The sequence below is a fragment of the Chiloscyllium punctatum genome, chromosome 19 (assembly GCF_047496795.1).
Source record: "Chiloscyllium punctatum isolate Juve2018m chromosome 19, sChiPun1.3, whole genome shotgun sequence".
Lineage (NCBI taxonomy): Eukaryota > Metazoa > Chordata > Chondrichthyes > Orectolobiformes > Hemiscylliidae > Chiloscyllium > Chiloscyllium punctatum.
The window spans coordinates 75,810,485-75,837,952 of NC_092757.1; the positions used below are offsets into that span (position 1 = coordinate 75,810,485).

Below are 27,468 nucleotides of genomic sequence, written 5' to 3' on the forward strand. Positions count from 1 at the left end.
TTTTATGCTGCTCAATCCAAGACTTTTAAAGTTTAATCATCCACATAGATACTAATCTCACTAAAGGCAGTTTAATACCACGATCTTTAATATAAGATTGAGATGTCTATAATTTCAGTTCCAAACTTCTACTCTTTTTAATTAACATTTATAGGAAGTCTAACTTAGGTTTGTAAACCATGTAATCAAGATTTTTCTTAATTCTTAAAATTTCTTCTAGTAATTACAAAGATTACCATATGCGTCACAGTTAATTTTTTCAGGGTAAAGGATTTCACAAATTCCAAGAAATTTTGCTGCAGGGAGGCAACAGCAGATGTTGAAACAAATAACAGCTTAAATATTTTGTTGATAGTTTGATGTTGTCTCAGTCAGAAAGCCCTGATTTGGGATTAATTTTCAACAGGACATGTTATTTATTACATGTGTTGAGCAGAACAATTTACCTTAAAATGTTTAGATAAAATCCAATCCTCACTTTTTTCTTGATGAGTAAATATTCTTTCACAAGATTACAAAATCACATAATGAAAATAAATGTATCTGTGTCCTTGCAGTTACATGGAACTTCTTGATGGATCTAAGTAGATGTAAATCTCATGACCTTGCTGAGTTGTTAATCTTTATTGACTCTCACATATAAAAACCATAAAACATAAGTGGGGAGATGTAAACTGTGCAATTCAAATATAGTTTACTGGCACTATAAAAATGAATCAAGAAACATTTTTGTTAATAAGATTACATATAAACTTTGGAGATGAAAGATGATCTAACCATTTATAACTGGCTTCTCATAATAAATCGTTCACTTTTGTTGAGACATTCCTCTGTTAGTGCAGGTACTGAAGCAAACCTACTAAAATGCCAACTCAGCAACTAACATAATTTTAAATAGATTTGCATTTTTTTTCTGGATGCTTGTTATATCTTCATAATTTTATCAGGAATACAAAAGCTGTTTGGAATTTTACTAATTCTTCATTTATCTGTTTAATATGGCTTCATGGATCTTTGAGAATCTAATTTTTACACTAGTTCTTATTGTGACAACAAATTTTGTTCCTGGATATACAGGTATGTTTGTGATGTGTTAATTATTTTCAGTGTCCAGTTTCTAAACTCATCTTAACAATGTGAATTACTCTATCCATCAGTGAATATTCATTTGGCGCTTATCATGTTTTCAATGAATGCAAACAGGTAGCATTGATATGGTCAGTGTTAAACTTGATAGAAGTTATGAATGTAGCTTAGTAATATCATGCTGAATAAAATCTGTTGCAGTAGATTGTTTCTGCTACTGCTTTGAATATGTACTAAAAGTGTGCCATATTTATTTAGCTTGTAAAAGTCAGCCAAGTCTGATTTACAAAAACCTACAATTCATAAATATAGGAATAAATAAATTCAGTAACTCAACAACATAGCAAAAGCTTGATTAATAGATTTTTTGAAAATGTGATTTGCACCACTCCCCTCCCCAGAACTGTTGATTAAAGTTGTGTATAGTAAAGTCAAGGTATAATGATATTGTTGGTTACCTATATGTTACATATATTATGGCTTGGTAAGTATTAAAACTACATGGCAAGAACAGCATGATTTCAGATCAGATCATTAATCGCTATATAACATCTCTGCCTCACAGATTAATAACACAGGACTAACTTGTGCCTGACAGCATTAGTACTTTTATGATACCAACAAAATCATTATTAGATATTATTATATATGTCATGATTATAACAAATCCATGCCTTTACAATGACTAGAATAACTCACTTTTAAGAAGATCTGAAAAATTCAAGGATGAGAAGGCTGATTTACTCCTTGCTCATTATTCCTACACTGTAACTTAGTCAGTCTAGAAGGCAGCTATATTTTGAATGCCCAAATCCTTTTATTTCCTCTTACTGGGTAGATTATACAAAACATTTATTGGGTTGTTCACAAACAATTTTTCTCCAATAGCTATCAGTTTGAGAATGGCTTTGTTGCTCCTATATTAAACAGTCAAATAAATGAATCACCAAACACAGTTGCCTGATGCATTTCATCAATAAGAACATAGCAACACGAAAAGCTCATTCAGCCCTTCTAGCTTGTTCCGTTAATCAATAAGATCACAGCTGATCTGTAGTCTAACTCTACATACCTGTCTTTGGCCCATATCCCTTAATACCACTGCTTAACAAAAATTTATCTCAGATTTAAAATTAACCACTGCTCCAGTATCCACTACCATTTGTAGAAAAGAGTTGCAGACCTCTCTCACCCTTTGTATGTAGAAATGGTTCCAAACATCTGGCCCTAATTCTCAAATTATGTCCCCTAGTTTTAGAATCCTCACCCACTGGAAATAGTTTACCTTTATCTCCTCAGTCTTTGCCTGTTAATATCTTAAACATTTAAATCTGTAAACTTCTAAATTTTAGAGAAAATAGGCTCATTTATAAAACTTTTCTCATAATTTAACCCCTGAAGACCATGTATCATTCTTGTAAATACACATTATGTCCTCCAAGACCAATATCCTTCCTAAGGTGTGGTGCCCAGATCTGCTCATAGTACTCCAAGTGAGTTCTGACCAGCATTTTGTATAATTGCAGTATAACTTCTGCACCTTATATTCCAGTTCTCTAGATCTAAAGACCAGCTTACAAAAAAAACCCAAAAGAACTGCAGGTGCTGTAAATCAGAAACAAAAACTGAAATTGCTGGAAAAGCTCATTGAGTCTAGCAGCACCTGTGGAGAGAAATGAGAGTTAATGTTTCAGGTTGAGTGACTTTTCCTCAGAGCTGTTCATTTGACCTGAAACATTAACTTTGGTTTCTCTTCACAGGTGTTGCCAGACCCACTGAGCTTTTGCAGCAATTTCTGTTTTTCTTTCTTGATTACTTCATGGACCTGATCTTAGTGACTCGAATGAGGTCAGCCAGGTGGACTTCATAGAATATGAGTTCCCTGAATTGGGCTTTTAATCTGATGCAGTCAGGGTTCCTGGCTGATAGGTATAAACATGAGTGTCAGGGGTTCTGTTCACTTTAGCCAGATCAGTGTCATGTACTATGCATGTGTAAATAAAGAGTGATTTGGTGTTGGGATAACAGCCTTCATGGAGTTTTTTCAGTCCATGATATTTCATAGATCTATGCATCTGAACCTCAAGTCTCTAATACAATATCCATTGTATTAAACTTAGTGCCATCTAGAAAATACTCGGATTTATCCTTTTTCAGTCCAAAGTTGACAACTTCACACTTGCTTACATTGAAAACCATCTGCCACGGTTTTGCTCATTCATCCAATCTATCAACATCCCTTTGTAATTTTAGGCAATTATCTACACTGTCTACAATGCTGCCTAACTTTGGGTCATCAGCAAATTTAAAAACATGACGTTCCATGTCATTATCCAAGTCATTAATAAATAATGTGAATAATTGAGGCCTGAGCACAGGTCCTTACTGACATGATACTTGTATGAAATAAATTGGCATACAATAAATTTGTGAAACTTTAGTTTTCAGTCTTTACCTTTAAAAAAACAATTAGAGTGAAACCAGGAGTGAAATCAGTAAATACAGCTTCACTCAATTGCTAATAGTATTCTAGAATTCCTTCTCCTCCTAATACTAGGGGGTATGTATCTAATACTAGGGGGTATGTATCTAATACTAGGGGGTATGTATCTAATACTAGGGGGTATGCTATTAAGGTGAGAGGGAAGAAGTTCCAAGGAGTTGTGAAGGGGTTAATTTTTACACAGAGAGTGGTAGGAGTCTGGAATGTGCTGCCGGGGTGATAGTGGAGGCAGATACGACAGAGGTGTTTAAGAGAATTTTAGAGAAGCACACATATATGTAAGGAACTGGGGGATATGGACCAAGGGCAGGCAGAAGAGATTAGTTCAATTTGACATCATATTCAGCACAACTTCATGGGCAGAAGTGCCTGTACAGTTCTATGTTCTATGTTCTAAAAAGGCTGTGAATGCAGTAATCAATTGAAACATTAAGAATGAGATTGACGATGTTTTATGAGGCAAGAGTATTGAGAGTTATGGACAAAATTGGATAAATAGAGTTGTGATGTGGATACATAATCTAAGTGAATGATGAAACAGACTTGAGGAGTTCAGTGGTCTATACATTTTCTGATTTTCCTAAAGACAGAAACTGAGTGATTTTGAGAAAATAATTTGTGGACAAGTTCAAAACATTTGGCAGTCACATATTTATTGACATTTCACATTAGAGTTTTAATTTAGTTTCCTTTCTCCTTTTAATTTATCAACTTTGAAATAACTGCTCCCCATTGCTTATCATTTTTGGGTAAGATAATTGAAAAGCAATTCAAGTAATCCCTTTTATTGTTGAAGCTGACTACATGTCTTGTTCACCTAGTGTCTGTGTGCCATTGGGGAAAAGATGTATGTATTTTATAAATAGAACCAGGAATTCTTCCATATCTCAAATCAGGGAAAGCGAGTAGGAAATTTAACTTCAATTGGTAGACTTTATAGATACAGCATTCAGTAATTCAATAGATTGTGCTTCAGAACTTGCCATGCCCCTAGCCAAGCTGTTCCAGTATAACTACAATACAAGCATCTATCCAACATTGTTGAAAAAAGCCCTTGTTGTTCTGTTAAAAAGCTGACAAATCCAATCTAGGCCAATTACTGATCCATCAGTCTCATCTCCTTTCAATCATCAGCAAAATTCTGGAGCTTATTGATGAGTTAATAGAAAGGGTCAATGAATGTAATGCTATTGATAGGGTGTATATGGACTTTCAAAAGGAATTTAATACAGTGCAAACAGTAGACTTGTGAAAAAAAAATATAGCCCATGGAATAAAAGGGACAGTAGTAACATGGATATATGATTGGCTGAGTGATAGGAAAGAGAAAGTAATGGTCAATTAATGTTTTTCAGGCCAGAGGAAGTTATGCCATGCAGTTCCCAAGGGTCGATATTCAGATTGTTGTTTTTCCTAATATATGTTAATGATGTAGTTCTTGGTGCACATGAGGCAGTTTCAAAGTTGTGGTGATATGAAGTAGTGAAGTAGACAGATGGACGGTCGATTAAAGTCAATGCAGAGACGTGTGAAGTGATGCATTTTGGTAGGAATGACTTAGACTGAATATAAAATAAGTGGTACTGTTCTTAAAGATATATAAATGTGTGCAGCATTGAAAGTGGCAGGATAGGTATTATAGCCATTAATAAAGCTCACAGTATCAGGGTCTTTATTAATTGGGGAATAAAATAGAAGAGCAAAGAGGGTATGCTGAACTAATACATGATACTTGTTAGACCTCAGCTGGAATATTGTGTACTATTCTGGGCACCATACTATAGGAAGGATATAAATACATTGACAGAGTGCAGGAGACATTTACCAGAATGGTTCCAGGGTTGAGGTAATTCAGTCGTGAGAACAGAGTAGAAAGGTTGAAACTTCTTGGAAAGTTAAAAGCTAAGGGAAAATTTGTTAGACGTTTTAAAAATCAAGAGAGGTTGGGATAGAGCAAATTGGGAGAAACTGTTCCCATTCTTTAAAGGATCAAGAACAAGAGAGCACAAGTGATTAGCAAAAGGTTTAAAAAAGGGAGAAAAAAGCCTTTTCACACAATGGGTGATTTGGGCCTGGAATAGAAAGATAGTGGAGGCAAACTTAATCAGGGCATTCAATAGAACCAATGTGCAAGGGAAGGGGAAAAGGGCTTGAGAGACTGATGCCTAGTCTAAAAGGTAATATTGTCATATTCTGACCGGGCCTTAGAGTGAGACAATTGATGGTGGTTTAACCTGAGGGCACCACACCTCAGAGGAGGGGAGAGTTTGAGAAGGACAGTCATTCATGGCAGCTTCATCTGGTGTGGAAATTGAACCCATGCTGTTGGCATTAATCTGCACCACAAACCAACTGTCCTGCTAACTGAACCCCCTTGTTTTTGGATATGAATTTAATAAAGAAGTTACAGATCAAATCTACCAAAATTATAGCACCAAGTTATCCCAGATTTGTAGATACTTTGAAAATCACAGTACTTTCATTAAATTTCTTGTTTATCTGGAGTGCCCACAGCCATTGAATTCCAAATAAATTAAATGATCAAATTTATTTATAAAAACAATTTATGATCAGATTTCCATTGCAAACTGCATCTCCATTTTGGACAGTCTGCCTTTTTGGCAGAATCCCTGGGTGGGAAAAAGAATGGGAAAGAGGGTATCATAGAGTCCCTACAGTGTGGAAGCAGGCCATACAGCCCATCAAGTCCACACTGACCCTCTGAAGAATATTCCACCAAGAACCACTCCCTGCCCAATTCTGTAACCCTAAATATCCCATGGCTAACTCACATACCCTACATATTGCTGTACACTATGGGCAATTTCCCATGGCCAATTCCCCTGACCTGCACATCTTCCAACTGTGGGAGGAAACCGAAGCACCCAGAGGAAACCCACACAGACACAGGGAGACTCCACACAGACAGTCACCTGAGGCTGGAATAAAAGCCAGATCCCTGGGGCTAACCACTGAGCCACCATGCTGGTCCACCCACCCCCTCCCCCACCCCCACTGAGCCACAATACCACATACAACTTGAAAGGGTTCAGAAAAGATTTACAAGGATGTTGCCAGGGGTTGGAGGATTTGAGCTATAGGGAGAGGCTGAACAGGCTGGGGCTGTTTCCCCTGGAGCGTCAGAGACTTAAGGGTGACCTTATAGAGGTTTACAAAATTATGAGGTGCATGGATAGGATAAATAGACAAAGTAATTTCCCCTGGGGTTGGAGAGTCCAGAACTAGAGGGCATAGGTTTAGGGTGAGAGGGGAAAGATATAAAAGAGATCTAAGGGGCAACGTTTTCACGCAGAGGGTGGTACGTGTATGGAATGAGCTGCCAGAGAATGTGGTGGAGGCTGGTACAATTGCAACATTTAAGAGGCATTTGGATGGTTATATGAATAGGAAGGGTTTGGAGAGATATTGGCCAGGTGCTGGCAGCTGGGACTGGACTGGGTTGGGATATCTGATCAGCATGGACAGGTTGGACTGAAGGGTCTGTTTCCATGCTGTACATCACTATGACTCTTTGACTTTATACCCCACATTTCCCTCCCACTGAGCCCCCGTGCCGCATCCCCCACTGAGCCACCATGTCACATCCCCCACTGAATCCCCGTGCCACATCTCCCACTGAATCCCCGTGCCGCATCCTCCATTGAGCCACCGTGCCACATCCCCCACTGAGCCCCATGCCACAACCCCCACTGAGCCCCCGTGCCACATCCCACACTGAGCCCCCTTTCCCCATCCCCCACTGAGCCCCATGCCACAACCCCCACTGAGCCCCCGTGCCACATCCCACACTGAGCCCCCTTTCCCCATCCCCCACTGAGCCCCCGTGCCACATCCCCCACTGAGCCCCCGTGCCCCATCCCCTACTGAGTCCCCTTTGCCCCATCCTCCACTGATCTCCATGCCCCACCCCCAATGAGCCCCCATACCCCATCCCCCACCGAACCACCATTCCCCATCCCCCACCGCGCGTGCTCCCCCACTGAGCCCCCGTGCCCCATCCCCCACTGAGTTCCTGTGCCACATTCCCCCTGAGCCCCCGTGCCACATTCCCCACTGAGCCCCCATGCCACATTCCCCACTGGGCCCCCGTGCCCCATCCCCCATTGAGCCCCCGTGCCACATCCCCCACTGAGTCCCCGTGCCACATCCCCCACTGAGCCCCCGTGCCCCATCCCCCACTGAGCCACCGCACTGTGCTCCCCCTGTCCCCCGTCCCTCCGCACTGAGCCACCGTGCCACCCTTACATCCATAGCAAGAAAAGCTGAACAGACTGGGCTGGGAACTGTTCAATGCAGCTGAAATCAGCAAGGCATCTTGAAGAATTATGATCCCTATTGATATAGGAAATCATCTCTTTAGAAGACTAGTAGTTTGGGCATATTTCATGGCATTGAAACCCTGCAAGATCCATCTATATTTCCCTCAACTCTTGATGTAGAAAGTAGTCACTATGTTCTGCACTGGTACCTTTTTGGGTGTATTGGGTGTCTCCTTATGAGGGTGGTAAAAGATAGGCTTTACTTAGAGAATGTTTTCTTTCTGATATCCTACTGCTATTAAAAATAATTGGGGTGATGCTTTTCCTTTTCAAGATTGGCTACTCAAACCAAATTATCAAGTTAACAGTTCTGTAGCAACAGTTCTGCAACCTTTCATAGCAATGTGTTTCCACATAATACAAATCTCATTCTGGAATTATTGTGCTAACCCCCTGTAACAGTTGAAAAACTTTTTCGTGACACAATTATATAACTTATTGTGAGGTTATTGTGCTTATTATTTCCTAAGTTAACTTTTTTATTGTTGCATGCATGTAAAATAATGCCTGTCTTCTTTATCCAGGTGTAGATGTCGCTATTAATGGTATCACAACTGACTACATTATCATCAGGAATATCTCAGATTTCATTTCATTAACATGCGCAGCAGTCAACAACACCCATGATGAAGAGTTAGTCTGGTTTCGTGGAGACAGAGAAATTAACTTGAAGTCTAAGAATCGGATCAATGTTAGTACTGTCTGCATTGATCCAATTACAGAAAATGACGATGAAGCTAAGTTCAGCTGCCATTTAAATAAAGACCATAAAATTAATACAACTGTGCGCCTGGACATCAAATGTGAGTAACCTACCAATCTTAAGACGGAAGAACAAAATTATTGTTGGGGGAGGGATAATTCCAATGAAGAAATTAAGAAGATTTCCAATTTCCATCCTGTAACAGTACTAATTAGACACCCATAATTGAATGGAAAAATATGTTGCTGGAAAAGCGCAGCAGGTCAGGCAGCATCCAAGGAGCAGGAGAATCGACGTTTTGGACATAAGCCCTTCTTCAGGAATGAGGAAGGTGTGCCAAACAGGCTAAGATAAAAGGTAGGGAGGAGGGACTGGGGGAGGCGTGTTGGGAATGTGATCGGTGGAAGGAAGTTAAGGTGAGGGTGATAGGCCGGAGAGGGGGTGGGGGTGGAGAGGTCGGGAAGAAGATTGCAGGTCAAGAAGGCGGTGCTGAGTCCGAGAGTTGGGACTGAGAAAAGGTGGGGGGAGGGGAAATGAGGAAGCTGGAGAAATCTGCATTCATCCCTTGTGGTTGGAGGGTTCCTAGGCGGAAGATGAGGCGCTCTTCCTCCAGGCCTCGTGTTGCCATGGTCTGGCGATGGAGGAGGCCAAGGACCTGCATGTCCTTGGTGGAATGGGAGGGGGAGTTAAAGTGTTCAGCCACGGGGCAGTTGGGTTGGTTGGTGCGGTTGTCCCAGACGTGGGCTCTGAAATGTTCCGCAAGTAGGCAGCCTGCCTCCCCAATGTAGAGGAGGCCACATCAGGTGCAGCGGATGCAGTAAATGATGTGTGTGGAGGTGCAGCTGAATTTGTGACAGATATGGAAGGATCCCTTGGGGCCTTGGAGGGAAGTGAGGGGGGAGGTGTGGGCGCAAGCTTTGCATTTCTTGCGGTTGCAGGGGAAGGTGCCAGGAGTGGAGGTTGGGTTGGTGGGGGGTGTGGACCTGACGAGGGAGTCGCAGAGGGAGTGGTCTTTCCGGAATGCTAATAGGGGAGGGAAGGGAAATATATCCTTGGTGGTGGGGTCTGTTTGGAGATGGTGGAAATGACAAAGGATGATACGATGTATCTGGAGGTTGGTGGAGTGGTAGGTGAGGACCAGTGGGTTTCTGTCATGGTGGTGATTGGAGGGGCGGGGTTCAAGGGCGGAGGAGCGGGAAGTGGACGAGATGCGGTGGAGAGTATCGTCAACCACGTCTGAGGGGAAATTGTGGTCTTTGAAGAAGGAAGCCATCTGGGTTGTTCGGTATTGGAATTGGTTCTCCTGGGAGCAGATGTGGCGGAAGCAAAGGAATTGGGAATATGGGATGGCATTTTTACAGGGGGCAGGGTGGGAGGAGGTGTAATCTAGGTAGCTGTGGGAGTCGGTCGGTTTATAGTAAATGTACTACAGTAGGACCAATTCCAATACCGAACAACCCAGATGGCTTCCTTCTTCAAAGACCACAATTTCCCCTCAGGCGTGGTTGACGATGCTCTCCACCGCATCTCCTCCACTTCCTGCTCCTCCGCCCTTGAACCCCGCCCCTCCAATCGCCACCAGGACAGAACCCCACTGGTCCTCACCTACCACCCCACCAACCTCCATATACATCGTATCATCCTTTGTCATTTCCGTCACTTCCAAACAGACCCCACCACCAAGGATATATTTCCCTCCCCTCTCCTATCAGTGTTCCGGAAAGACCACTCCCTCCGCGACTCCCTCGTCAGGTCCACACCCCCCACCAACCCAACCTCCACTCCCAGCACCTTCCCCTGCAACTGCAAGAAATGCAAAGCTTGCGCCAAAACCTCCCCCCTCACTTCCCTCCAAGGCCCCAAGGGATCCTTCCACATCTGTCACAAATTCACCTGCTCCTCCACACACATCATTTACTGCATCCACTGTACCCGATGTGGCCTCCTCTACACTGGGGAGACAGGCCGCCTACTTGCGGAACATTTCAGAGAACACCTCTGGGACACCCCCACCAACCAACCCAACCGCCCTGTGGCTGAATGCTTTATCTCCCCCTCCCACTCCACCAAGGACATGCAGGTTCTTGGCCTCCTCCAGCACCAGACCATGGCAACACAACACTTGGAGGAAGAGCGCCTCATCTTCCGCCTCGGAACCCTCCAACCACAAGGGATGAATGCAGATTTCTCCAGCTTCCTCATTTCCCCTCCCCCACACCTTATCTCAGTCCCATCCCTCAGACTCAGCACTGCCTTCTTGACCTGAATCTCCTTCCCGACCTCTCTGCCCCCCCCCCCCACCCCCTCTCCGGCCTATCACCCTCACCTTAACCTACTTCCACCTATCGCATTCCCAACGCCCCTCCCCCAAGTCCCTCCTCCCAACCTTTTATCTTAACCCGTTTGGCACACCTTCCTCATTCCTGAAGAAGGGCTAATGCCCAAAACGTCTATTCTCCTGCTCCTTGGATGCTGCCTGACCTGTTGCACTTTTCCAGCAACCCATTTTTCAGCTCTGATCTCTAGCATCTGCAGTCCTCACTTTTTTCCCATAATTGAACTAACATGCATCAAGAAAGAAAATCAGATTTGCCTAAATGTTGGTGTTACTTTATTCTATAGCAGTAGTTGACAACACAAATTGAACATCATAACGAATCAGGTAACAAATAATTTGAAATTTCATTGAGTCAACATTGATATCATGAAAGACAATCACTGGATTAGACTAGAGGCATGTTATCCACGGTTAGTTATTAGAATTAAAAATTTCAATAAAGGTATTGGTAAGGTACACATGTAGAAAATGAGTTTGATGCCAAGTCTTAAGCAAATTAGCTGTGAAGAGTAACTGAATAAAATTAAGTCTTGGGGAAGTGGAGAAAATATATCTCAAAATTTTCCAAATTGTGAATGAAATTAATAGGCTGTAAAAAAATGAGAATGTTTTCATAAACTACTTATAGAAAAAATATAGTGGACTGATGATTATAATTAAGTAAAATTATGAGCAAATTAAAATATATACAATCACAACTCCATAGTGAAAATTAGCTTTAATCAATCATATTGATCTTACCCAGGCATTTTTACACTGGGAGAAGAGGCAAGTTTACTTATGGCAGGAGTTCATGACCCATGTGGTCTATTCAGGGTTTAAGCTACATTGCATATTCTGAATGGGAGGTAAATCGCAATATTAAGCTTAGTGTGATTGTACCAGCAATCCCAATATGGCCATCCCAATAGATTCTAGCAATAGTCAAGGACGTTGGATAACTAATTAACTCAGATTGACAAAATGAATTACCTTCTAATTAAATTCTGTTCTAAAATAATGCTTTAATTTATGATATTATCCACTCTACAATAAACTGTGCAGATTAAAAGAGTCTTTTTCATTATGATGATGCTAGGGATGTTACTGATTTATTCAGACCCTGTATGAATTGATATCAATGGATACTTATGGTCAAAATCTTTCCAGTTCTGCAAATTTCCTCAGGTTAGCAAAGTTAATTTCAGAGTTTAAAAAAAAATCTATCGGTGATTCATTGTTCACTCGACGGTGTCTGCCTTTGACATTGAGGCAGCATTTGACTGCACATGGCTGAGTCCCAGTAAAATTGGAGCAAATGGAAATCAGGAAAACGTCGTTCCACTGGTTGGAGTCATACTTATCCCAAAGGAAGACAGTTGTGTTTGTGGGAATTCAGTCATCTAAGCCCCAGGATATCTCTGCAGAAGTTCCTTAGGGTAGTGTCATACGTATCTTCAGCTGCTTCATTAATAACCTTTCTGGCTAAGTTTGCAGATGGTAGGTAGAGGGACAGCTCGCATTGAGGAGGTGGGAGGCTGCAGAAGGATTTGAACAGGTTTGGAGAGTGGGCAAAGAAGTGGCATTTGGAGTACAACATGGGAAAGTGTGAGGCTATGCACTTTGGTGGGAAGAATACAGGCAGTGACTGTTTTCTAAATGGGGAGTAAATTAAGAAGTCTGAAGTGCAAAAAGACTTGGGAGTTCTAGTCCAGGAGTCTCTCAAGGTAAACATAAAGGGTTTAGTTGATTTCGCTGCTCGTTGGATGCTGCCTGAACTGCTGTGCTCTTCCAGCACCACTAATCCAGTATAAAGGGTTGAGTCCATAGTTAGGAAGGCAAATGCAATGATGGAATTTATTTTGAGAGAACTTGAATATAAAAGCAGGGATGTACATCTGAGCTCTATAAGGCTGTGGCCAGGTCACATTTGGAGCATTGTGTGCAGTTTTGGATCGCATATCTCAGGAAGGATGTACTAATCCTGGAGCATGTTCAGAGGGAGTTCAACGAGAATGGTCCCAGGAATGAAAAGTTTAACATATGAGGAACGTTTGAGGACTCTGGGTTTATATTTGATTGAGTTTAGAAGGATGAAGGGGGATCTAATTGAAACATACAGAACACTGAATGGCCTGGACAGAGTAGATGTTAGGAGGAGAGAATAGGAGCTGAGGGTACAGCCTTAGTATATAGGGATGACCTTTTAGAATGGAGATAAGGAGAAACTTCTTCAGCCAGAGAGTGGGGAATCTATGAAATTCATTGTCACAGAAGGCTGTGGAAGCCAGGTCATTGAATATATTTAAAACAGAGATCGATAAGTTCTTGATTGCCAAGAGGAACAAAAGTTACGGGGAGAAAGTGGGAGAATGGGTTTGAGAAACTTACCAGCCGTGATTTAATGGCAGAGCAGACTCGATGGGCTGAATGGCCTTATTTTTGCTCTTATGTCTTGTGGTCTTATCTATCATAAGATCAGAGGTGAGGATAAAAAAAACATTAGAAAAAAGCCACAATTATAGGAGCACCTCTTTCTTATGATTCCCCTTATCAGCACCATTCTGTTTCTCAACATCACCCTCTGCTAAGTTGCACCGAGATGCTTAACTTTAAATGCTTCTGAATTAAAAGAACTAGCTGACCCCCAGAATAGGAAAAACAGATTTAGCTGCTGTTCTTACTTATCTAACTTAGACCACTCTTCCAGTGGGGATCTTGCAAAATCCTGCTTAAGTGTGACTCATTTAGAATTGAAAATGTAAATCTCAGTTCAATTTCTGTTTCACTTCTTCTTGACGTTCACTGGTATTACCTTCGATGAATTCCCTCACTATCAATATCCTGGTAGTTACCATTCACTAGAAACTAAACTGGACCTGCCATATACATACATATGACTGGTCAGAGGTATTCTGTGGTGAATAACTCACTTCTTATCTCCTTAAAGCCTGTCCACCAGCTACAAGTCAGGACAATGGAATGCTGTCCAATTGCCTGCATGATTGCAAGTCTAAAAATACTCAAGAAGTTTGATATCATTCAGGACAAATCAGCCCATTCAATTGGCAACATATTCTCTCTGTTCGTCACATAAGATATATTGTCATAACTCGCCAAGGTTCCTTCAACATCATCTTCCAAACCCACGGCTTTTATCACCAAAAAGGACAAGACTAACAGATATCTGTCACATCCAAATGGCACGCTCCTCTAAAAGTCACCTACCATCCTGCAATTTGTCCAAATCACCATTCTTCCACCAACACTAGGTCAAAATCTAGGAACTCACTCCATAACAGTTTACACATCAGCGCCTGCTCAAACACACACACACAAACACAAACACACAGGAACATTCACAGGCATATATACACACACACAGACACACACACACACATATACACACACAGACACACACACAGACACACACACATACACACACAGACACACACACACACACACACATACACATACAGACACACACCGACACACACACACACACAGACACACAGACTGAAAGTGTTCCAAAAGGCACTCACTCCCACCTCCTCCAAGATAATTAGGGATACGCAAAAATGCTGCCCATCAAATGGTGCTCACATCCTATAAACAACTTTATCAGAAAATACTGTTGTGTGCTGTTGTTGTCTATTGAATATCCAATATGCAGCTTAGAAACAACATGAGCACTTTGTTATTTAATGTTCAGAAAAACACTTTGCTATCTAAAATGTGGGATCATTTGAATAGCCATTTTAATGTGATGGAAATATGAAGATATAAAGTAGGAGCAGCACTGAGGCAGTTCTGCCATTCAGTCAGGTAATAGGTGATCTGATCATGGCCACAACACTTTCCTGCCTACCACTGATAACCTATGACTTCCCTGTTCATCAAGAATACATCTATCTCTGCCTTAAAAATATTAAATGACTCTGCCTTCTCTGTTCTTGGGGTATTCCACATTAGTGTTGGAAATGCCAATTTATTTAAGGCTCAATGAGGAAATTTCCAGAAGTGGTTGAGAGCAGATGATGATATTGCCTTTGTATTTATGATGTGCATTCTTCTAGCTCCCCTCCTTCTCTCCCTACCTCTCCCTCACCTTTCGTGGTCTGCATTGCCCTAGCAGAAATGTAATATAGTTTGATAAATTGGAAACAACTGTGTTTTAGTGGTGGTGGATGAAAAAAAAATCTGTTTGGTTGTGTTTGAATAAAAGATATAAAAAAAACCTGCATTCTTCTCCAGTGGTGACTTGAGTTCTGCAAAGGGAAAGGTATTTGTGCTAAACTATAGATTGACATAAAGCCTCTGTAATTCTCTGGAATTCTCTCTTGCTGCCTAGTTCAAAAAATGGATATTGATTTATTAAAGAATGTTGACCTTTTGAAAGAAAAAATTATCATCATGTTCATTGCAAATGAGAGATCCCTTATTTTTAAACTATGTCCCCTACTTCTAGCCTCTCCCATGAGTGAAACGTCCTTATATCATCCAGCCACGCAAGTCTCAGGACCTCATGAGTTTCATTCTTCCAAATGAAATTCCCTGTCCAACTTTTCTGCACAGGATAACTCCTCCCAATCCCACGAATTAGTTGAGTGAACATTCTCTAAATTGCTTACAAAACAATTATGGTATTTGTTATAAACTGCAGCTCCCTCCCCCCACATCCAGGAATTAGTCGATTGAACCTTCTCTAAACTGTTTGCAATACAATTAAACTATTTAATAAGAAGAAATTTAGATTACTTACAGTGTGGAAACAGGCCCTTCGGCCCAACAAGTCCACACCAACCCTCTGAAGAGCAACCTACCCAGACCCATTGCCCTACACCTTACACTACGAGCAATTTAGCATGGCTAATTCACCTAAGCTGCACATCTTTGGACTGTGGGAGGAAACCCACGCAGACACAGGGAGAATGTGCAAACTCCACACAGACAGTTGCCCGAGGTTGGAATTGAACCCAGGTCTCTAGCGATGTGAGGTAGCAGTGCTAACCACTGTGCCACCGTGGAGACCAGAAATGAATACAGTGCTTTAAATATGATCTCACCAATATGCTATTCAACTGTAGCAAAACATCTCAACTTCTATATTCCATTCCTTTACAGTTAGCACTAATATTCCCTTTGCTTTTTCTATAAAATTGCGTACTAGCTTTTTCTCACCTCATTTAATTAACACACTGTGTTTCTATTCATCTTGTCAAAGTGGAAAAATTTGCATTTTCCTGCACCATATTCCACCAATAATATATTTGCCCATTTACTTGACCTATCTATATCTCTTTGGAGTCTCTGTACCTCCATTTCACAGTTTACTCTTCTGCCTATCTTTGTGTTACCAGCAAATATAGAAACAATACGTTTGGTCTCCCCATCCAAGTCATTGATAAAAATAGTAAATAGTTGAGGCCCCAGCCCCAATCCCTGTGATACATGACTCGTTCCAAATTGCTAACCTAAAAGATATTATTTATGCCTACTGTCTGTTTCCTACTACCTGACCAATCTTCTATCCATGGTAATATACTCCTACACTATTAGCTCATATGTACATGGTGGCCATTGATGTGACATCTTGTCAAATGCCTTCTGGAAATCTAAGTACAATAGAATCTAAAATACAATCTAAATACACATCCACGTGTTGTTTGTTACTTCCTCAAGGAACTCTAATTAGTCAAATAAGGGTTTTCTTTTACTAAACTATGTCGACTGGGCCTGTTTTTCTATTTAAAAATAGTTCATAAAGTGACAAGTTATGAATGGCTTCATACTTGTGATGAGAATTCTGTTCTTAAATTGTTTCAGTTATGCCGATTTTGAACAGGGATGGTGATGGTCAAATAGACGTGTATGCAGGAAACAATGTAAAGCTACAATGCAATGTGAAGTCTAATCCACCAGCTGCGATGTCCTGGCACAAAGATAACAGTGCCCTAAAGATGGTGACAGGCAAACACAGTGTGTACTGGGACAGTGGTGTTTTTACTCTATCCATTAAAAAGGTAGAGAACACAGACAATGGGACGTACGTCTGTGTGGCTGACTCTGCACTTGGAAGCAACAATTTGACCTTCCATCTAAATGTGAAAGGTAGGAATGATTAAAGATTGTAGTCTGAATAAAAAGCAAATTAAAATAAGCAAATATATTATCTCCTTTTTTGCATTCCATTTTAATACATGTTGCCTTGTGTTTAATTCCAAATATAAATAATTATTTTTCTTTTCTAAAATACTGGCTTTTCTCCCTTGGCAGTTACAGAATATAAAATATACATAGAATATAGAATACGCAGATGTCACTGGTCCATATTAGAAATGGATAAATTAAAAATGCTTGCTATTAGTCAATGGTCAACTGCTTCAAAGGAAGAAAGGTCGCTGGACGCAAAACTCTACTTTCTCTCCACAAATGCTGCCAGTCTTGCTGAGTTCCTCCAGCAATTTCTGCTTTTGTTTTCAAGGATGTATTGGCAGAATATTATTCATGAGGTGTCAGATATGGCTGAGCTGAGGTATCAGATGTGGCTCTGTTTGGAGCACTTTCACTTGAAATGAAAGATTCTGGCTTCAAGTCCCATCCCTGAACATGAGCACAATAATCTTGTTTGACACATCATTTCAATGCTGAGGGAAGTGCCGCACTATTGAGATACTGGAGATTTTGAGGGGAGATGGAGTAAGAAGTTGTAGTGTTGTGGGACCAATAAACCAAATGTTCTCAGCACATGGGTTCAAAGCCTATTATGGTGTATATTTTGCATTCAATAAAAATCTGCAATAAGAAGCTAATGACAACCATGTGACCACTGTCAATTATCTCAAAAACCCATCTAGTTTCCTAATGCCCTGAAGGGAAGGAAATCCACATCTTGTCTTGCCTACATGACTCTAGACCCACAGCAATATGGTTGATTTCTAACTGGCTGTGGACAATAAATGCTGGGCCAATGAACAAATAACAACCAATGCCTCTCAGGTGGACATTAAGCTTCCAAAGCAATATTTTGAATAGAATTGGGGAAGATATCCCTGGTGTCATGGTCAATATCTGAAGTGAATGATCTTGATCTTTATCATATTGCTGCTTGTGGAAACTTGTGTGTGCATTAACTGCTGTATTTCCAACTTTACAGCAGGGCCTAAACCTCAGGTGTATATCATTGGCAGTAAAGTTCTTTGAGATCATCCATCCATCCACCAATAAAGCCATCTTTAAGTATTTTGTTATGAATTGCTGCAGCCTGTAAAACCATAATTGTTATTTTATTTGGCAGATAAACCATATGTAGTACCATTTGAACCAATTGTTGCTGGGCTGACAGTTGTTTTGCTGACTGCTTTTTTCGGAATCTTTTCACGGCGAAAAATAATTATTCAGGTGAGTATGTGAAAAATGGAAACTTCTGGAACAGATGCTGAAGAGCAGTTAGAAAAATGCAGACCAAGATATGGAGTGGTCTGTGTTCTGAGATAAAGCCTTAGCATTCAGAATAATGGAGAAAAATTCCAATACAGTGAATGTTTATCATGCCATCGAGGTGAAAGAATCAATTAAAAATATCAAGAATCTACCTACTCCTGCCTTAAAAGTGCCTCAATGCACTTCCATGACTCTAAGAGTGTCTACTCAACTCCTTATTTTTAAACAGTTGCTGTACTACCCACTAAGCATGGCAGAAAATTTCAGACCTAGAGCATTCAGAAAAAAATGAACATGTAAGCAGTGTGATCAGTCATAATTACTGCCAAACTACCCCTCTCTAGGACTGAAATGTAATTTTACAAGTGTGGAGTCCCATTTCTTCAGGTTTTCTTTATACTGGAGATTTTTAAAAATGTTTTTTCTCTGTTTTATCCTTCAACCCTATGGTCCTTCCCTTATCTTTAATTCTGATTATGATATTTCAGTTAAGTCTAATTTATGTCACTATTCTCCCTGAATAAAATATTGCAGTGCTCAGAGAAGATTCTTCAGTTTATTAAAAAGCCTCCGGGTGCTTATCTATGGACACCCAGATCCCCTGTAAAGAGTGCAGTACTAGGTCAGATGCTTGATGCAGCAAGGAACCAGTCAAAGATCCATGGGTAGCAGTCAGAGAAGTAGGTGGCAGGTGTGAAACTTTATTAATGGCTGTAAAAATCCAGGTATTTGAGTTCTCGTATTTCACTAAGGTACTGCTTTTTTTAAATCCTTGGACTGATATAATTAAATTCCACAAAGCTTGATGTGGGAATCTAGTTGTAGATTTAATTAGCAAAACCAGTAGCTCTCTGCTTCAGTATATGACCTGGAAGACAAAAGAGAATGATTTCTTTCACCACTAGACATGTCAACCAAAATGACATCCAAAGAGGCTACATGATGGCTTTTCCTGACAAATATATTCATGGGGAGGCAGAGAGTGAGAGGGTATATGCATAATATATGATCAGAAAACTATGAACTACCACAAAGGGAGAGGTTCTTTTGAATGTAATGGCAGAATCTCATCAATTCCTGTTGTTACTCCCTTTCCAAGCTGGCTGCGATCTGGGAAAGCCTGCTAGAGAGGATTAGATTTAAGGATTGTACCCAGCAGCTGGAGAACATAGGGGATTAGTGAAGGGAGTGTATTGAGATTGAAATAGTGAGGCTGTGAGAGTATAAGTCAGTAGGAATATACTTAAGACGGAAATCAGGAGGGCAAAAAGGGACATGAGATAGCTTTGGCAAATGGGTTAAAGAGAATCCAAAGGGATTTTATAAATACATTAAGGGTAAAAAGGTTACTAGGGAGAAAATAGGGTCTCTCAAAGATCAGCAAGGCAGCCTATGTGTGGAAACGCAGGAGATGATGGAGATACTAAACAAGTTTTTTGCATCGGTGTTTACTGTGGAGAAGGACATGGAAGATATAGAATGTGGGGAAATAAATGGTGACATCTTGAAAAATATCTATATTACAGAGGAGGAGGTGCTGGATGTCTTGAAACGCATAAAGGTGGATAAATCCCCAGGACCTGATCAGGTGTACCCTAGAACTCTGTGGGAAGCTAGGGAAGTGATTGCTGAACCCCTTACTGAATTATTTGTATCATTGATAGTCACAAGTGAGGTGCCAGAAGATTGGAGTTGGCTAACGTGGTGCCACTATTTAAACAAGGTGGTAAGGACAAGCCAGGGAACTATAGACCAGTGAGGCTGACGTCGGTGGTGGGCAAGTTGTTGGAGGGAATCCTGAGGGATAGGATGTTCATGTATTTGGAAAGGCAAGGACTGATTAAGGATAGTCAACATGGCTTTGTTGTGGGAAACCATGTCTCACGAACTTGATTTGAGTTTTTTGAAGAAGTAACAAAGAGGATTGATGAGGCCAGAGCGATAGATGTGATCTATATGAACTTCAATAAGACATTTGACCAGGTTCCTCATGGGAGACTGGTTAGCAAGGTTAGATCTCATGGAATAGAGTGAGAGCTAGCCATTTGGATACCGAACTGGCTTATAGGTAGAAAACAGGGTGGTAGTGGAGGGTTGTTTTTCAGACTCGAGGCCTGTGACCAGTGGAGTGCAACAACGATCAGTGCTGGATCCACAACTTTTCATCATTTATATAAATGATTTGGGTGTAAGCATAAGAGGTATAGTTAGTAAATTTGCAGATGATACCAAATTGGAGGTATAGTGGTCAGCGAAACAGGTTGCCTCAGAGTACAACAGGATTTTGATCAGATAGGCAGACGAGTGACAGATGGAGTTTAATTTAGATAAATGCAACATACTGCATTTTTGAAAAGTAAGTCAGAGCAGGACTTATACATTTAATGGTAAGGTCCTGGGCAGTGTTGCTGAACAAAGAGACCTTGGAATGCAGGTTCATAGTTCCTTGAAAATAGAGTTGCAGGTAGATAGGATAGTGAAAAAGGCTCTATGCATTCCCTTTTTGGTCAGACCATTGACTATAGGAGTTGGGAGGTCATGTTGCGGCTGTACAGGACAGTGGTTTGGTCACTTTTAGAATATTGTGTGCAACTCTGGTTTCCTTTCTATTGGAAGAATGTTGAGAAACTTGAAAGGGTTCAGAAAAGATTTACAAGGATGTTGCCAGGGTTGGAGGTTTTGAGCTATAGGGAGACGCTGAATAGCCTGGGGCTGTTTTCCCTGGAGCGTCAGAGACTTAAGGGTGACCTTATAGAGGTTTACAAAATCATGAGGGGCGTGGATAAGATAAATAGACAAGGTTTTTTTTCCTTGGGGTGGGGAGTCCAGAACTAGAGGGCATAGATTTAGGTGAGAGGGGAAAGATATAAAAGGAATCTACGGGACAACTTTGTCACTCAGAGGGTGGTACATGTATGGAATGAGCTACCAGAGGAAGTGGGGGATGCTGGTGCAATTGCAACATCTAAAAGGTATCTGGATGGGTATATGAATAGAAAAGGTTTAGGGGGATATAGGCCAAGTTCTGAAAAATGGGACTAGATTAGATTAGGATATCTAGTCGGCATGGACGCGTTGGACTGAAGGGTCTGTGTTGTACAGCTCTATGACTCTATGATGATCAGGCAGAGTGTTTGGGGGTTGGGGTGGGGGGGGTGGGTACAGTTGGTTGAGTTAGGATTACTGGAGGAAGGAGGGAATTGAGTCTCTGAAGGAAAGGTGCTAAGATCTGATGGGAGGGTTCGACTGAACAAAGGTAGGGAAAGATCACAGTGAAATGTTTGCTTGAGGGACTGGCAATATGCACTCATCTTTCTCCTTCTCCACATACCAGACTGGAAAAGGTTTGGCAATATCTACTTCCCTTCAAGTTGTTAGGAAATCCAGACCACAGCAGTTGATTTCAGATGCCTCTGAGGAAAGTGGCCTTGTTAAACATTACACTCAGACTCTCCCAAACTCAGCACAGTCAAACTGACCATCAACACATTTGTGATGGATCAGGTTCAGATTTCAAATTTTTACCACATTAATCACCAATATCTGTTATATTTTGTTCTGAAGAAGGGTCACTGGACCTGAAATGTTAACTCTGATTTCACTCCACATATGCTGTCAGACCTGCTGAGATTTTCCAGCAATTTCTGGGTTTTTTCCTGTTATATTCTTGCATTTTCCTAATGCAAAAATTACCCATCTCACAAAGGACATGTAAATGACATAGGCTCAGTTTCTTTGAAGATCTGAAGTAGGTTTACTGATCAAGCAGACTGATTATAGAATTTGGAGTTACAGTAAAACATGATTACATAGCCTTACATTTGCATGATGCAATCCTCACTTAGTCCACCTCCTTGTTCCTGGCTAATGAGCATGCCCAACTCTTCAAGTTGCATCATTGCACCACCCTAACCCTGAATTCTCCATAGAATAGGAAAGTCACAATTCCTGCCCTAATCCTAAATAAAACATAGAAACTGATAGCTGAATCCCAATGGACTGTACAATGGGGGTCTTGAATGATAGAAGAATCCAGCTTACATTAGACAACCCTACTGAAGTACTCGTAAAATAATTGAGATGGGGATTTTTTTCATTTCAGAAAAGTAGTCATTCCAGGAAGAAACAGGGATATTTTAAATGTTTCTAACAATTCCTATATTAAATTATAGAGCATGGCATGAAATGAAGCATGATAACTTCCTGCTATTACAATATGTTTTATGAGCACCTAGCCCTAAGGTGTGGTTTACATAGTATTGTAAACTGTCTTTCACCCTGGTTTATAAAGTACAAAATTGGTTCTACATTTTTATGGTAGAATTTATAACAAACTGTGCACGGTGACTATTGGAAAAGTTTAACACATTAAAATATATCTTTGCTATTGTGAGCAATAAAGAACATCCAAATCACACAGTTGCAATACCACCATGTTTTCAATGTTTTCTTGATGCTTCAGTATTATGGATAAATTTTAATGTCTAAGGTGTGTTTTGTTTTACATCTTATAAATATAATCAGCTTTACTGAGGAACATAGGTCAAGTGTGGCTTTCGTCCTCAACAAATATGGAACCATTTGGCACAATGTTAAGATGGTAAAAATGGACTTTGGGATTTACATTTGTAAAACTGAAAAAGGAATAATTCTCTCTCTCAAATATATTTAAAAGATGTACCCCAGCTCTGAAGTAAAATGAACAAAATGGTTTGAGTGCTAGGAAGTGCAGAATATTTGAAACTATCAATTGGAATAAACTTTATCTTTACTTTGTTACTACGGTTGGGTTGTTAAAATGACTCAATTCCTACCCCTTGTCACAAGTTTGGAATTTGTTCAGGTGATTACCTTTCAGAAGTTACATAAAAACCTGCAAGTCAACAGTGTATCCAGCTACTCATTGAGGTTGTTGCAAAAACTCTGAATATAAAAGAACTTAAGGAATGTTTTATGATGATGGCCAGTAGTGTTCCACAGAGATTGGTTCTGGGTCCTCTTTTGTTGGCCATTTATATAAATGATTTGGATGAGAATATAGAAGGCACAGTTAGTCTGTTTGCTGTTAAGACCAAAATTGGTGACATAGTGGACAGTGAAGAAGGTTTACTGAGGTTACAAAGGGATCTTGATCAAATGGGACATTGGGCTGAAAAATGGCAGATGGCATTCAATCTGGTTAAATGCACGCTATTGCATTTTGGTACAACAAACAAGGGTAGGGCTTATACAATTAATGGTAGGGCCTTGTGTAGTGTTATGGAACAGGGAGACCTAGGGGTGCAGGTACATGATTCTTTGAAGTTTGCATCACGTATAGACAGGATGGTTAAAAAGGCTTTTGGCACGCTTGCCTTCATTGCTCAGTCCTTTGAGTATAGGAGTTAGGAAGTTATGTTGAGGTTGAACAGGACATTAGTGAGGCCTCTTCTGGATTATTGTGTCCAGTTCTGGTAGCCTAGTTAAAGGAAGGATATTACCAAGCTGGAAAGGGTTCAGAAAAGATTTACCAGGATATTGCCAGGTATGGAAGTTATGAATTATAAAGAAAGGCTGGATAGTCAGGAACTTTTTTCACTGGAGGGTAGGAGGTTGAGAGGTGAGCTGATAGAAGTTCATAAATTAATGAGGGGTATATATAGAGCTGAAGGTATTTGTCTTTTCCCTAAGATGGTGGATTTCAAGACAAGGGGGGCACACTTTTAAGGTGAGAGGACAGAGATATAAAAAAGACATGAGGCAAATTGTTTACACAGAGGGTGGTTTGCTTGTGGAATGAACTTCCTGAGAAAGTGGTGGATGTGAGTACAATTACGTTTAAAAGACATTTGGATAGATATATAAATAGGAAAGATTGGAGGGTTATGGGCCAGGAGCAGGCAGGTGGGACTAGTTTAGTTTGGGATTGTGTTCGGCATAGACTGCTTGGACCAAAGGGTTTTTTCTGTGCTGTATGGCTCAATGACTCAAATGTCTCTGTAAAGAAGTCTGGCTGAAGATTGATTCAGCAAAATCAGTGCCAAAGCTGTCTAAGGTACGCACTTAATTATTATTTGGAAGAATTTATTTGTAACGTGTGAGATTCAAACACAGGATTTTTCTATGATATTCTGAATATTACATAGGATTAATAACTTATACCAAATACCCCACTCTGGGAGCTACAGTGTCAATTATATTACACTTCCAGCAATGGGGATTTACATTGTGTCGAGCAATGCTCTTAAAGTTCATGAACTTAAGGTCAGATTGTTACTTATAGTCTTATTAAGTTAAATGTAACTAACATCTATTGCTCAAGATTAACTCAGAGCCAGAATAATCCATGGATCTTGCTCAAAGCTGTTGAAATGCACACATTTATTGCATTTATAAAAGAAGATTAGGATCAAAGATCCTCCTCATCTCAACATGTTCGCAAATCCAACATGATGAGAAGGAAATTTGTTTTTTGATGAAAGGTAAATGCATCAGATTTTTTTTTTGCTGACAATTTAGAATAGTATGACCATAACATCTTTAATTAGGTTATTAATTATCAAGCAATGTTTTCTCCCATTGGAAATGGTAAAAATCTGGTAATATCAGAACTGTCTCGAAAATCCTTTTAGGTCATGTTTTCCAGTTAATTTCAAAGTTGACACTTACGGAGACCATGAAAACAATTCATTGCTTTGATGTACAATTATAGAATTTAGAATATCTACAGTGTGGAAATATGTGCTTCAGCTCAACGAATCCACACCGATCCTTCGAAGAGTAACTCGCCCAGTGACCTACATTTAACTGCTGACTAATGTGCCTAACCTACACATCCCTGAACATCGTGGACAATTTAGCATGGCCAATTCACCTAACCTGCATATCTATGGATTGTGGGAGGAAACTAGTGCATCCCCACGCAGAGAATGTGCAAACTCCACGCGGACAGTCACAGTGAGGCAGCAGTGCTAACCACTGAGCCATAATGGAAAGTGAGTTTTATGCTACCCTAATGGAAAGTGAGTTTTATGTTTCAATCATATGTATAAACTGGACATTAACCACAAATTTGTGTCTGTTTGTTATTGTGGGAAAAGATCTCCCACCCTGCCAAGCCACGATAGGCCCACAAAAGCAAAATTGGCCACGGTACCAAAAACACCCAGAATGCCCAAGCAGGCTCACAAACCAAACCACACAGCCCACGCAGACAAAGGAATACACTTCAAGCTCACTAACAATGACAGAGCACCACAGATATCCCAAAGCCCAAGGGCACTTTCACAATCCAGCCACCCAGCAATACCAAAGCCACACAAAGGGCAGGTCAGACTTGGAAGCACCAGTAAGGAGATTGCTCCCAGAGCAAGACAATGGAGGCACCTCACCACTTCAGAGAAGACATTAACACCTACCTGTGAAGAGGAATGGAACCAACGATACTGTCAGGATGTTACATCTGATAACTGTTTTCTAATTAGTATCCTTATAACTAGATTGCTCCATTTCCAGATACATTGTATTTTCCCCATTTCTTAATCAGCCTTATTGTGCAGCATTATTATAAAAACTGGTCTCATCCTTAGCTCTTGGAAGAGAAATTCCGATCTACCTGTACAGACTGTCAGTTCTATGTCAGCCTAGTCAGTTTCTCTTTGAGGAATATCACTTGCAATAAATTGTTTGTCAATTTCACTTTGAGCTGCGCTTTGTGATCTCTAACCTATTGGGCAAATTTCTCCGACAGTTATGATGAATGAACTAGTGTTGCAAAGGACTTGTGGAATCCTTCTGTTGTACTTTAGGCAATGTCAAATCAGATTTAGTGAGCAAAATACTGCTACATCCACAGAAAAGTTCACTTGATGGAATTTCTTTTTCAGGCCTGTAAAAAGAAAACCAACAGCAATAGATATATTGAGTATGATACTCAATAGGAAAGCATGACTGTAAGTATAATCCTCGACTGAATTTCATATTTAATTCAAGACAAGCTACACACACACATCTTAATTATGTTTTACACATTTATTACAGTGTAGCTTGGCAGAAACCACAAATTTCCTCAAAAGAAATCTAATCCAAGATAGAATTTCATTTTCCTGTGGAATGTCAAAGGAACAAAGACAGAGATAATGAAGAAAATCATTAAAGTATAAAGCAGCATAAGAAGAAGAAATGTACTGATTTCACCCTGCCCTTTTGTGCACATATAATTTCAAATACTCCCTCCCTCTCAATTGTTTGCATCAAACTATTTACTTTGATTAAATGTGACTATAACCTTCTCCATGGCATTGCAAATATGAATTAAAAATCAAATATTTTCACAATTTTGTTGTTAGAAGCCATGATTTGCCACATTAAATAAGTTGCTTCTTCAGTAAACTTTGTGATAAATTTTCTGACTTTTTATTTTTATTCATTGACTTGATATTTGCTTTTAACTCATTTCTGTTTTAATTGAGATAAAATATTTTAAGCGTGTTTCTCAGTGCTGTATTTTTAAAAAGGCCAAAAATGTGCCTTGGGAAAAAAATACTTTTAAATATTTTATTTGTTGTTAAAATTTGTGAAATATTGTATACATCTTTAAATTGATCAACTTCTCAAGTGAAGATTGTGTGCTTGTCATTTAATTCAATGTTTGACTCTTTTATTGAAAGTATCATCGACCTATTTGTTCATATCTAGTTAGGAAAATCTCTGTATTGTTGCTGTTTGGTAGTTTGATTCACATGTTCGCATTCTTGTTCTGACTTAACATGTCATAGAATCAAACCCCGTTCTGGGTCCAGGCAGATAACCTAGGCTGACACTGCAGTATTGTTGAAAGTGTATCTCTTGGGTAACACATTAAGCTGAGTCTTTTGGTTCAGATGGACATTTATAGTCTTATGGAAGAACACAACTTCACCCCATATGTTGCCCAAAGTTCCTCCTTCCATTGCCTAAAATGCCTAAAACTTTCCATTGATCATTCAACTCTTTGCTGCACAGGAAATGTATACCTTGCACAAAATCTTGTGGAACCGAGGGCAAACTTAAAAATAAGTGTACTCGGAGAGGGAACTAATACAAAGAACAAAGAAAA

At 40.2% G+C, this 27,468-nt stretch overlaps 1 protein-coding gene across 2 annotated transcripts; it reads left to right on the forward strand.

Annotated features, from left to right (window-relative positions):
* The first annotated feature begins 833 nt into the window (after positions 1–833).
* LOC140491248 (transmembrane and immunoglobulin domain-containing protein 1-like) lies at positions 834–26,774 on the forward strand. 2 transcript variants are annotated; one of them, XM_072589212.1, is made up of 6 exons: positions 834–1,077; positions 8,454–8,732; positions 16,776–17,060; positions 18,247–18,350; positions 26,258–26,323; positions 26,412–26,774. In XM_072589212.1, exons 1-5 carry the CDS (start codon positions 999–1,001, stop codon positions 26,309–26,311), a joined length of 801 nt encoding a protein of 266 aa, XP_072445313.1. In that variant the 5' UTR covers positions 834–998; the 3' UTR covers positions 26,312–26,323; positions 26,412–26,774. The 2 variants fall into 2 exon arrangements, 1 of the variants encoding a protein (XP_072445313.1); XR_011963251.1 differs by lacking the exon at positions 18,247–18,350.
* Positions 26,775–27,468: the final 694 nt, after the last annotated feature.

What these genes read in the sequence shown, in the direction of transcription:
- LOC140491248 (XM_072589212.1), top strand. Translation starts at nt 999, where the DNA reads ATGGCTTCATGGATCTTTGAGAATCTAATTTTTACACTAGTTCTTATT. An exon ending in CTTCCATCTAAATGTGAAAG is followed by an intron (nt 17,061 to 18,246) that starts GTAGGAATGATT and finishes TTTATTTGGCAG; the next exon opens with ATAAACCATATGTAGTACCA. An exon ending in GGCGAAAAATAATTATTCAG is followed by an intron (nt 18,351 to 26,257) that starts GTGAGTATGTGA and finishes TTTCTTTTTCAG; the next exon opens with GCCTGTAAAAAGAAAACCAA.